Raw genomic sequence first — 13,460 nt, 5'->3', positions numbered from 1 at the left:
ACAATGAAGATTTAAAATGAAGTTAGGAGAAAAGGCACCTAATAAAGAAAGAATAACATTAAAGATTAAAAATTTATTTAGAAATAACAGATGAAAACAATTGTCCAGAGCAACATATAAATTATGTAAAAGAGCTGTAAAGATTAAAACAGATAACAGTTCAGATTAAAAGAGAAGTTAAAAATAAAAAAGCAAATCAACACACACAAACACACAAAAGATATAACCAAAGAAAGTAAATTAAACAAAATAGACAATATTGTGTGTAAAATAACACAATATTAACTTCTTATGTACTGAACTGTTGTATGAAATCAGTATTGCCTTTGCACTCGTTACATAGACTATTGGAAAAAAACAGCACTTGTGTAATATTTCACTTGTTACTCGTGTGATGTAGCTTAACTCATATGATCTAAATATGAGACAAAAACTCAAACGGGCATTTTTGCCCCCATATGTTGAAATTTAGGGAATTTCTGACTGCATTCTACAGGCTTCATCATGCAGTGAGTTGTTGCCCTGCATTATATTCATAATCAGTCAACTGCATGTGATGTCAGATGAACTACATAGGTCTGGGGTGGGACAAGTGTGTTAAATTTGAATGCATTATTTTTTTACTGTAATTAATTAATCTAATGTGTTAAATAAACAGCCCTAGTAAAATATAACTGGGGGGGAGGATAAATATATAAATAATAGTAGTGCAAAACAAAAACATTGTGTATAATTATTATGTAAGATAACCCAAATACACAGATAAAGATTCCAAAGTTGTAAAAAATCAAATGTAAATGTAAAGCATTTTTATAAGCAAATTATAAAAAAAACTAATAAATCAGCAAATAATGTAATAAACCCCCATTTCAATCTCTTCCTTTCATGCTTGACTGTTTTTCTCTTATTTCCTCTTCCTGTTTGCTTCCTCTCTCAGGTTTGTCGCATCATAAGGTGCGTTCAGAGAAAGTGTCCCGGCAGCAGTTAGACATCCCAATGAGTGCCAGTAAACTTGATTCTCGCCAGCATTTCCGGCAGAGCAGTTCTTTTGACAGGAGCCACAGCCGCAAGAGACCTCGTGAACCCTCGCTGGACCGTACAGAACGTATGTTGTTCATTATTATTTTTTCCCTCTCATTCATTCTCTTTTATTCGCGTCAGTCTCTCTCTTAATCAACATTGTGTTCAGTCCTTTAACACAACACTGTCTTTGATTGTCTATAGATGCTCCGAAGTTATATATGGATTTGGGGAGTCCATGCCCCTCTCTGTCCGCTCTCAACACACCCACCCACAGCCCCTTGATGAGACAGCCATCGACCTCTGAGACCTCCACACCCCTCCACCTCAACAGCAGCGCCTCTGTAAGATGCTCTTGAAAGCTTTCCATCTCTGGTTGTGGAAACGCATGAGAACCAAGTTACTTATACCTGTGTGTGACTCTTACAGACTATTCGCAGACGGAGAGGAGAGAGCCCCTTTGACATCAATAACATCGTCATCCCCATGTCTGTGGCTGCCACCACCCGAGTGGAGAAACTACAGTACAAAGAGATCCTTACCCCAAGGTCAGTTTCCTGACCTGTGTGTTCATTAGACACATGCATCTTCAAAGATTTGCTCTGTAATTGCTAATTAAATTTGCCTTTTAATTGTAGTTGGCGTGAAGTGGACGTTTTTGCGAAACCAATAGCTGAAGAGGATGATGCAGTGGAGGTACGACCATGCTGTTGGTCACCCAGCAGTTATTTTATTTTGTCAAGACCGTAAGCCGCCTACCTAGAAATTTGGGGTACTATAGGATTGTTAAACACATTTGTTAAAATGTGGCGCCAATGCCCCCCAGAATGCTTTCTTGGTAGGCAGCTCAAGGTTTTGAACTAAAATGGCTGTAGATGTGACTAATGTGCAACACTAATTTAAAATCTAGATGGTCAGGAAAATGTTTTGCATCCATATGCAGTTTCAACAGATATATTCCAACTGGAGTGTGTTAGTTGTGGCCGGCAGGGAAAACTGTCACACAATGTCTTGATTCCTGAAAAATTAACTTTTTTTTTACGACTCAATCAACAATATTCAGTTAGTCTTTTGAATCAAGCTTACGGTAACGCGTTTCTGTTAAGTCAGATTCAAGATGTTTTGTTGTAATAAATTTATAATGACAAAGTAAACATTTAAATATTTGCATTCAGTGAACTGAAGCGCTTCTGAACTCCATCTTTATTAAGGCTCATGAATGTTTAATTTTAAGACTCCCTTATATATAATATATATATATATATATATATAATATAGCCTGAAGCCCTTAATATACTATATTGCCTGGTTTATGTATTTAACAATCTTCCCTCATTCTCTCAGGTTGAGGATCTCTCTGACGTTACATTCTCTCAGCTACACCTTGCGTATGAGGAGCAGGAGCGCTCTCGCTGGAGTTGGACTGCCAGCAACGTCGCAATGAGAAGAGGCAGCAGGTGAGGGAACACAACTTGCACTGCTTTGGGGATAAGTGAGATTTCTCCTGATTTACAACTTTGCAGCTGTCTACATGTAGATGAATGTTGAGTTTGGCACTTCATGGTGACCGATGAGGTGCAAAAAAAAAAAGCTGCCACTTTCAAATGCGAGAGATTAGAAATGCAGTGAATAATGACACCGGGCTGTTCACTTACATCAACAGTATAATGAGAAGTTATTGAACATTGCACCAGCTTCACTACAGTCACACTGTTAGTCACATGATAATCAGCACAAATCTTTTTCTCCACAGGTCGTACAAGTCTGTGGACGGACGGACAACCCCCTTGCTATGCGGCACCAACCCCTCCACGCCACAGCCTTCGTCTCCAGACACGCCACATTTCCACCAGCTGCACGAGTACAGTTCAGTGGCGTCTCCCTCCAGCCCCGTCAGCCCGGAGATGCTGATGCTGTCCGGCCTGCACACGCCTGGCTCCAGAGATTCCCACCGGCTGCTGTCCAACGAGGACACGCGCTGCTCCACCCCAGATACCTGCGAGGAAATGGTAGGCCCCTGATGTAGAAGTGCCAACATGGTTCTTAAAATGATCAGTTATTAAATATGTAAATTGAAAATTTAATTTCTATAAAAAATCTTATGTATATTGATTACACTTTACAGAAAATTAGTTATCACTGCTGTGTGATTCCTCTTTTGTAAAGTCATAGAAATTAATATTTTTTTTGCTATTGGAGCAAATATGAATGCAAAAAATATGTATTTGTTGTAGTTTCCATTCACCACTATAAGGGTTTACCCAACTATGACAACTTCCACTTCTGAGAAGTCCGGAAATGTGAAAAGGGTCCCTTTTTGAATTTTCTAGAATTTATGTTGGCTAGTGCTCCAGATACAGCTTTATTGTAAATTCAGTTGTACACCACTGCAGTTCAGTTACTAAAAAACTGTCCTGTTGGAGCAGCCGAGGAGTTCAAACTGACAGCCTTCTGATTATCAGCCTGATTTTTTTTTTTTTTACCTTTTAGTTGCAGTTGTCTTCAATTCTGTGTGCAGATATTTACTTGGTGTGTCTCTTTTTGTCCCTACGGGCTCCTCAACCGGTACAGCCATGGGAACGGCGGACCTTTCCGCTGGACGTGGACCCGCAACAGGAGTGCGAAATCCATCTCAGTCCAGCTGGCGAGAGGCCCTGTAGGACCGTTCGACGCGTGTCTGGCAGCAGGACTTCCAAGTCAGAGTCCGACGCCGGACCTTCGTCACCTCTCGACGATGACTGCGCCAAGCAAAAACAAACCAACCCACCCAAACCTACTCACCGATGAAGCCTAGACTCTGCCCATCCACCAACCCCTCCCCATCCACCAGCTTTCAGAAACTCCTGAAACAGCAGCAACGTAGACGGAAAGACAACCAACAAAACGAATGAAAGTCCCTGTTGTTTGATATTCAAACATCAGTAAATTCTTTCACAGTTTTTAGTGAATTGTATGCCGATACATATAGAGAGCTGTTTTAATTCAGTCTTTCTTTTGGGTCACTGGAGGATAAAAATGTTTAGGACAATAAAAATAAAAATTAAAAGGAAGAAAGAGAGATTAGCTTGAGGGCTAAACCAAAATAAGAAGCTCCGAAACGTATTGTATATCGCAGAAGAGCACTTCCCCCTTAGCATGCTGTCGCACTGAGGGGCTCGGCTTGCATTGTGTGTGATACCCTTCCAGATTTTTCCAAAATCCCACCTAAAATTACTCGTTCAGCCTTGCAGTTTATACTGGAGTGATAAAACGTGAAAATTTAGCCAATGATAACGATTACAAGAGACTTCTCAGAGGCGTCTATGCTTGTCTTTGTTCTCTCTGTGTGAAAGCACTTCTTTTTAAAATTCGTCCCACATTCCCTTTCTTTTATTTTGAACAGACAAACTTCCTCATATTTAATGCCTGGGAATTGCATAAATCCCAATTTCTGGTTTCATTTTTGTCCCATGTTCTCTTGCATACCGCGGACCGTCTGTGTCCCATTTCTGTCAAAGTGACGGAGAGAGCAGGTGCCTTCATCGCAGCCAGGAAATGAAACTGCCATGTTGCTCTCATGCGCTTTTTAAACACCACCAAGTCTGATTAGAGCACTTAATTGGTCTCTCTTGCATGACGATATTTCCAGTTACCTTAGAATCAGCACCCGAATAAACACGCGCAGGCCGCTGATATTGAAAACTCGATTGCACTCGCTGTATCTGTTGTTTTTAGCATCGTGGATCGGCCCTTCTCGTGTGGGCTTGCGTTAGTGAGTTTTGAAGCACTTGGCGTTACTGTGCATGACCGGGTTAGTCCAAAGAACATGCAGTCACTCCAATATAAACTGAAATTTCCTGCCACCTGTTTCCCTTTTAACGTGGTTCCTTTTTTCCATCTCTCAACCTCGTATAAAAGAGCTCCTGATTGGTCAGGTTTAAACTCTGTATTCGTTTGATAAAACAGTCTGCAATACCTATAGCCATCATCGAATCCCGTAACTTGATTTATGATGAGTAATAACTGAGCTTGACAAGAAAGGCAAATTTTCATTCGTTGGCTCCTCGGTTGCTGTCAGTCACAGCCCCGTTTTTTTTTTTTTTTTTTTTTTCTTCCTCCTTCTCATTGTGTAACGACGAGGAACGATTTCTGTTAGTTCCTCAGTCAGTGAGTCAGTGCTTGCAGCTCCTTCCTGTTATTTTAACTAATACGAATGTAATAAAGTCTAATAGCGGACACCAGTTACTTAAGATTTTTATAAGTAGCTTCTCTGTATCTGTTGTCACACGAATCTAGCTATTGTAGCCATTTGTTCTTGTTTAAGGGATGTCATGTAAACCAGAAATCCTTAATATATTCCTTTTTATTGGAGCATAACAGCATTCATAGTGTCAGAGAAATCTCATCTTTTGAGGATGTGTGGCAAATTGTAAGGGGACCATCAACGACTGTCCCATTTCCTGCTGAGAAACCCGCCTCCCCTTTCATTCTTAATATCATTAATTATGGTTTTATGTCTCTCTCTGTGGGGGTCTGTGTACTTATCAGGCAAATGTACCATAAGGTTTGACTAGCTTTCAAAAGCCAATATTGTATCGTGTGAGTTATTTTCATACTTTGAATTTCCAATGTGGTGAATGAGGGTTGGGTGAGTCTGGTATATCCTTTAGCATGTAATAGTTTGTACAAAACAAAAAAAAAAGTTTATTTTGTACATACCTTGTTTGATTCTTTACTGTGTTTGATGTTCAGGCTGTAGCTGTCCTGATTGTCTAGGGAGAAGACACGAGAATATTTAACACTTTCTTTATGCAGAGGCAACAAGAAAAAAAAAAAAGTTTATGGATAATTGGCCGATCGGACAGACAGGCAACGTTTGTGCTTCTCAAATTAAAAGTGAATTATATTGTACTCAAATGTCTTCTGTCTTTCTGTGAAATGTTTCTATCAGGTTCATATGAAGCAAGATTACAGGCATCGAGGATTTGGATTGGACTTTGCATTATTCTTTTCAAAAGTATTTATATAATGTTAAATTTGGAAACCCAGATCCCGTGACAATTAAAACTAGTGTTCAAGGACAGATTGGATGTGCACTGTAATTATGATGTACTCCACATATAGCAGGATAAAGGGCCACTCAGGTAAAAATATCAGAAACCTTATAGAAGGAAGCCAAAGACCACTAATAAATGGGGGGTAAAAGCTTAAAACATTACTGCATAAAGTGTGTGCACTTTAGCTGAGGCAGACTGAGGGGAAAACGATGTTTATTGTGATTTGTATTGATTTTGCCCCGTTCAGATAGGTAGGTGCTGTGCTTGCATGACTTTGAAAGTGCTCAATGGGAAAGGTACAGCTAATTACAGTCATTATACTGACTCCTAGTGGCGATAATTCAGCATCACGCAAAATCAGTATTTGGTTACCAAAAGTTTTAAAATAGTAATCTTCTAGTCACGTGAGTCTCCTGACGTGTTAATGATTTTAAAGGCACAATATGTATTTTTTCGCCGCTAGGGGTCTCTAAACTCTTTAAAACAATAACAAAGACGTGGAATCATGGAACTTGTCGTCATGCCGATTGATCTAATAATATTTATGGGGAAATAATGTTTATGGATGAATGAATGCATTAATGTTTAACATAACTGTGGTATAAAGCAGGGCGTGGCCGTGAATCGCGGGCATGATTGCTAATGAGAGACAAATATCAGTGCCACGCGAGTCCCAGGGGATATAAAGGAATGAATTTAATTCTTGCAAAGCTAAAATACTAATACAGGCCAGTTTATTTGACAAATTAAAATTGTGAGGTAACGCAGCACTGTTTCACTTAGTCTAACGTTACACTATCATACTAAACTGCATTTGAGTGTGTTGGAAGTTGTAATGTTATTCTATGTATTAGTTTGTTGGCTGTATGAGGCTAACAGTAAAGCTAGATCAACATTAGAATATCATACTGATGATATTTCTAACATCTTATGTAGCCTTACATCTACATTTGCTTACCTTGTCTAATATCGTGCAAGAGCAGCTTCTGTCAAGTCGAAGAATGTCGCAAAGCTCTCGCCATCTCGAAAACACCACACCAATATCCTTGTTTTATTTCTCCTTTTGTCCCAAAGTTTGCTTGCCATGGTCCATAATGTTTTTGAACGAAACAACAACAGCGTGCTGCTAGAAATTATGCAGCTGTCGCGTCTGTTGCCATAGTTACAGGGATAACGCAGCATTGACAGGCGACAAGGGAGGGACGGCCACTATTTAAAATTGTGAATTTCTCTGAATTTGCAAATTCGTGGAAGCATTTAGGATAATGTAAGTACACAGCTGAACAAAATATATAACACTGTGCAAGTGGTTTTTGGATATTTTAATATAAAAATCGTACATATTGTGCCTTCAAACCCGCTGGCCCTGTCATTCTTAATATAATTATGGTTTTATGTCTCTCTGTGTGGGGGTCTGTGTACTTAGGCAAATGTACCATATAGTTTGACTAGCTTTCAAAAGCCAATATTGTATGGTGTGAGTTGGCAAGACAACAAAGAAATGACACTGTACCTTTAAGCATATTGAGCGTAATAGCAAAGAGCATTCAACAATTTTGAGGAGAAAAAAACGAGATCAAAACGACCTTATAATAAAAAAAAGGACACAGAAAGCAGTTTAATACGGACTTTATTTCCAAATTCACGTTTACAGCAAGGAGTATCAGTGTAAACCAATTAATAAAACACATTACGATAAGGACAATCACAACCGTCAAGCTAGAATGAAGAACTGCGATGAGAAGAGCAGAGGCGGGAAATGAAACGGAGGAGAGATAGTCCTCAGAACTGGTTAACAGATTACAGAACCGTTTGAAACACATCTAAAGGGTAGAATTACTTAGAAGGCCTTATCCTGTGCCATTTTTAAACTTTTTATCTGATAAGTCTGTTCTTTAGCTTAACCCACACGTCTAAATGCTCAGGTTTATGTTAGCAGCATGCTGTAAAGAGGACGCGGTGTTGGGTTTACAGCAATCCGTCTAAAGCTTCTCACAGGGTCATGTAAGATATATGTGGCACTTAGCAAGTCTTTTACTGATATTGTGGATTCTGGATGCGATTCTTACCCCTATTTTACTTATTTGTATATATTTTTTTTAATGCAAGATATACATCTTAATGAGCAATGTAGTTTGAGGCAGCTCTCATGTCAAATCAGTGCATTCACTTTCAAATGCGCATAAAGCTGCAGTGCACTGCAGATATTAAATAAAAAGCTTAGTGTCAGATCCAAATCAGATCATCTGAACGCATTCGTACATTTTACATCGTCCACACAATACAATTAGAAAAAAAAGAGTGCAACATAAACCTGGACTTTAGCAGGTAGCTTTGTTCCTTTCATCTTCCACTTTTTTCATTTCATGTTTTAAGATGAGTTCAACGCTCTTAAAGTCTAGTAAAGGTAGTAATCTAAACAGCTGGACAGGGATGTGGTGACTGGCTACTATATTCAAGACCATGGGTGAAGTCTGTCTATTGCATGCTGGGAATGTGCAACGTGTGAGCATTGTGGTTTGGATTGAAGGCTTTAGTACTGAGGGAAGCTTGGCTATGTGTTAAATGTTCTGCATCGTATTTCAGACCAAATGAATTCTCTCTGTGCTGTTGTACATGACTGAATCCGTCTTAGACCAAAGAAAATCTTCACAACATTGACAGTTTTCTGAAATGTAGCTGATGGACACTGGGAGGCACTTTTTTATTGTGAGATTTCCTGTAATGATGTTGTTACAGTTATTTTATTGAGTGCTTTGAAATCCAATCATGTCTTTTGCATTGGTCCATTCACACTATCTTTGGAACAGCATTTCACACGCAGAGGCTGAAATCCATCAGTACAGAAGCTTTGTTACCATAAAGGGAGGATAAGGTCATGGAAAACTGAAGGGATGCGTCCAGTGATTTCAGTTAGATGGTGCTTGTCCAGGGAAAACTACTTCAGAGCTCAACTATAAGGATGGAAAGGTTATCTGTGGCTGGAATTTCAGCAATTGTCACTTTATCTTATATTTAGTGTCATATATCTCTCATTTAATCTTTTTTTTATTACTTTTTGCCTTGAAAACTCAAATATTAAGTGATGTATTGGACATATTGAAATTGTAAGAATAATGCAATGGTAGATATATATCCAGTAAGGTTTTGCATAATAATACCATTGTTTTCCAGCAAAAGTTGTAAGTAAAAAAAAAAAAAAAAATCATCGCTCTCTTTCAATTTCTTTTTTTATTTTGTTAAATAATTAAATAAAAGCTAATCTCAAATTAAAAATATTTTTCTAATATTAAATTAAATGTTAAACCTTTTATTTGCATTTTAAAAAACGTAAAAAGATAAATATATATATATATTATTAAATAAAATGTCGCTAAAAAAATTAAATACTTTTTTTGTGTAAAATAAATAAAATGGGAAAAGCCAATGGGGGGGGGATCCTTATTGTTGAGCCCTGTACAACAGCTTTAGTTGAATGTTTTGTATGATTTTGTATGTTGACATTTGCTTTCTTTTCTGTCAAATAAGTCACTAGAGGCCAAGCAAGACAATTTCCTTCAGCAATGCAACTTCCTGTGCATTCATCATGAGGACAGACAGGCCTGGAAAATATACTGTGGTGAAGGATAGATGTGGATGTGTAGTTTTGAAGAATTTACAGACAAAGTCTGGTACCAAAATTTAATTTCATGATATTAGATTTAGCCTGATTTGAGTAACTGTTTATTTAGTGTCTTATTTTTGCTTTTATAAAAGGAATTTTAACAGCTTTTAAGGACTGTAACATGCACTAAAGTGCCTGCTGATGGATTTGATTTAAATATTGTTCTTAAATATGTGTCCTCTACAGCCTGATTGCTTCAAGTTTTACATACGAGCGTTTGAAATGTTCCCTTCCTGTCAAATTCATAGCTAGCATTATTAACTACACATTCCAAATCATGTAGCATGTTTGCCTTCCCTACGGCTGCATGTCAAAACAGGAGTGCATAAGTTATGGAAAAGAAAAACATTCACAATAAGGCAACGAAGCAAATACAGCTTTGAAAGCAAATGTCATTGTTGTTTCTTTCCAAAAAGCAGGGCGTTAAACGAAACAAGTCAGGCTACTCAGTGCTGTAAATGACCATTTGGATCAATACACCACCAGCTCCATTTAAATTGTGATTATTTGTTTTCTTTTGATGATACAAAGCCAATAACATCAATACCTGTCCCTCCATGCCAAGAGGCGAAAATTATTTCACAAGCAGACAAGCCGCTGGGACAACCTTTAGTTAGGAGAAATCCGACAAGCACCTTATTTGAAAGGACTGAAGGAGATACATTTTGATTTTTTTTTTTTTGATTTGTCAATCTTTGACACGTTTGGGTGGGCAGCTCACAGGCCTTGTTTAGCGAGGGAGGCTGACACTTCATCAGCTAGCGTGGACAGTTGTGGGGAGTCGGTCATGTTGATGCTGCCAGAGGAAGACACGTTGCTGAGACGGCGGGGCGATCCATCCGTGGAAATGTTGGGGGACTTATACACGATCTCAGCACCGTGGTCGGTGCGAGCTTTGGCTTGCTCTCGGAAATTTAGTTTGTGGCTCTCAATCTGATGGGAGGAAGGGTAGAATTTGGATTTAGTTGGATGGATATGAACAATTATCAGTTGTTGTTGATTGTTTAAGATAATGCATACATAAAATAAAAATAAATGTCACGTGTCTTGTTTAGGGTCGGTAAGATTTTTTTTTTTTTTAAATCATTTTGTTTTATTCATTTATTTTATCAAAAATACAGTAAAATCATTACAATTTAAACTTTTCTATTTTAATATATTTTAAAATGTAATATATCCCTGTAATGGCAAAGCTGTCATTACTCCTGTCTTCAGAATCACATTATTTGGCGAAAAAAAAAAAAAAAAAAAAAAAAAAAAAAACAGCATTTATGTGAAACATTACAAATGTCCTTGTCACGTTTGATCATTTTAATGTTTTCTTCATGAATATAAGTATCAAAAAAAAAAAAAATTACTGAGCCTAAACTTTTGAAAGGTAGTGTGTCTGTTAACAGCTGAAACTGTAAGGCTGCCCTCTAGTGGACCTACTGTACATGGACAACTGGATGCAATAGGGTGGGATGGGTCTTGTGTAATTAGTATATTTAATATAAACCTGCAGCAACAGTCGTTCTATACGGATTTGTATATACCTTTTGCATCCATCCCATGAGAGGGTATCAGAAATGTACCAAAGTATGCACCAGTGATTAAGAAATGAATGCACAACTGAACTGAAATAAAACATGCTTATTACAGTGCTCAAGAAATTATAGCACAGAAGAACAAATGGTGACAACTCAGTTAAATTGACACTTCATATACTTACTGAGGCCCTCTGATTTAACCAGACTGTTCCCTTCAGTTGAGGAAAGGTCAAAGGTCATGCCCACATCATTACAGTGAACAGCGTCCCCATTAGAGGAAGCATTTGCGGCTTGCGGCTCTGCTTCCTTCCCCTTCTCCCTCTACAGCGTGGATGCCACATAGTTCAGTTATGGGTAAACAAAACAAAACGGGTTGGGATGCAAATTATGAAATAAGGAGGTTATGAAGGGATAAAAAACACACACTAAAAAACGGAGAATACTGGGAGAAGGGATGAAGCTGTCTCAATACTTATATATTATTGTTTAAATATTTCCAAGTAAGAGTGCCGATCTGTCATCTTCCTTTGGATCAAATAATAATGTCCATCAATAAGTGAAGAGTTAAAACTGTTTGTTGATCAGCAGACTAAAGCTCATTTATTGATGTGTTCTGAATCCATAATTATGATGTATCTAGTGCTAGAGGAAAAAAAAAAGTATTACAGTATATGTATCATAAAAAGTGATCGAGTCTTTTCAGAGAATTTGGATGAAACCACTCAATTCACATGGATTAGTTTTACAATCTCTTTATGAACTTTTTAAAGTTGTGTAGCTGTCTATGGAAGGACAGAAATCTCAGATTTCATCAAAAAGATCTTCATTTGCATTCCAAAGATGAATGAATGTCTTGCGGGTTTGGAACGACATGAGGGTGAGTAATTAATGACAGAATTTTCATTTTTGGCTGAACTAACCCTTTAACTCTCATTAGAGTATTAATTCGACTGTCTGCTTAATATCTGCTAACACTTTATTTTGACATTGATAGTTTTCACGTGACGTCACGCCCTGAGGGGAACAATGCTTTCCTCCATATCATTTTTACCAGGTTTGTAGTAAGAGCTAAAGTAGTAAGACAGTGCTATTAAAAGACCAAATTCAATATACACCTTTATTGATTATGCATACTTTGTACAGGCAAACAAATGGACACAGAATATTAATGCAACACAAGGTTTCTCGTTAAGTGTTTTTTCCATCGAAAACCACTATATTTTAAATCCCGTAGCATTCATATTCTGGGCTCATCTGCTCGCCTGTATATAGTATGCTTCATCAAAAAGGGTTAAACTGATTTTGGTCTTTTAATATCACTGTCAGGGATGCAAACACATCAGGAGTGAAAAAGGTGAGAAAGAAACTATATATTATAGCTATATTTTCATATTGACGTATGAGTTTAGTATGTACGCTAAAGTTGCGCAAATTACATAAACTTCGCTAGCATATTTAGCATAACATAATTTGTGAAACAACCTGTCAAATTGCCTAGCGTATAGATTTGACATCGTTACCCTCCACAGTTGGCTTTTACCTGCATTTTACAGACAATACGACAATATAGTATAGCAGAGTTCAACTAAAGTTGTATTCGTTGGCAAAATGGCAATGTAATTAGCGTTATACAAATTGTATTTGGAATTGTATTTTTCATTTACCATGACCCTGTCCAAAGACTGTCCTCTCAGACCCCCCCTCTCCCCAAAACACTTTCTCATCAGATCTATGTGAATCTCATTGGTGACCTATTTTGATCTCAACAAGGTGAATTCTCACCTAAAGGAGTTTGCATCTATGCACTGTTTTAGTACAGTAAGGCACTTTAAGGGTAAGTTGCTCTTTAGCGTGGCGTCGGTTCACCCTCCGCCTATGCTGCTTGATCAGCCCTTTAATTATAACAATCTTTCTGCACAGTTAATCTGTGTTTATAATGATGTGGTGCAATACAACTCGATTTAAAATAAAAAACAACTTCAACAAATCCTTGATTAGTGTTAAACTTTGCTTAAATTCATGTTAGCTTTTTAAAAAATCGTCCCATTGTTTATTGATTGAAATCACTGCAGGTGCTGTATATGGATCACAAGTGCCCAAAACTCGCATCTTGTTCACATATTTTAGTTTTTAAGATGGAAAATTGACAGGCTTGTGCTGCAGTTACATGGCTGTTTTGCCCTCCAGGGCTCTGCGGCAGTCACATGACTG

At 37.9% G+C, this 13,460-nt stretch overlaps 2 protein-coding genes across 2 annotated transcripts in view; one reads left to right on the top strand and one right to left on the bottom strand.

The window, feature by feature from the left end:
- kansl1b (KAT8 regulatory NSL complex subunit 1b) overlaps positions 1-5,915 on the top strand; it is a 68,137-nt gene extending 62,222 nt beyond the window's left edge. The window contains exons 9-15 of the mRNA XM_067381665.1: positions 938-1,105; positions 1,225-1,364; positions 1,450-1,568; positions 1,659-1,716; positions 2,365-2,477; positions 2,774-3,030; positions 3,575-5,915. Of these exons, the coding sequence (XP_067237766.1) occupies positions 938-1,105; positions 1,225-1,364; positions 1,450-1,568; positions 1,659-1,716; positions 2,365-2,477; positions 2,774-3,030; positions 3,575-3,807 (1,088 nt within the window). The 3' untranslated portion in view covers positions 3,808-5,915. The remainder of the gene's footprint in view (positions 1-937; positions 1,106-1,224; positions 1,365-1,449; positions 1,569-1,658; positions 1,717-2,364; positions 2,478-2,773; positions 3,031-3,574) is intronic.
- A 3,563-nt stretch (positions 5,916-9,478) lies between these two features.
- The window catches only part of maptb (microtubule-associated protein tau b), a 34,729-nt gene continuing 30,747 nt past the window's right edge, over positions 9,479-13,460 (bottom strand). Inside the window, exon 13 of the mRNA XM_067372958.1 lies at positions 9,479-10,653. Coding sequence (XP_067229059.1) covers positions 10,438-10,653 — 216 coding nt within the window. The 3' untranslated portion in view covers positions 9,479-10,437. The remainder of the gene's footprint in view (positions 10,654-13,460) is intronic.

This window comes from Chanodichthys erythropterus, chromosome 3, assembly GCF_024489055.1.
Source record: "Chanodichthys erythropterus isolate Z2021 chromosome 3, ASM2448905v1, whole genome shotgun sequence".
NCBI classification, from domain to species: domain Eukaryota; kingdom Metazoa; phylum Chordata; class Actinopteri; order Cypriniformes; family Xenocyprididae; genus Chanodichthys; species Chanodichthys erythropterus.
Note: the sequence above shows the minus strand (reverse complement) of the source record. Positions and strands in the feature narration are given on the sequence as shown.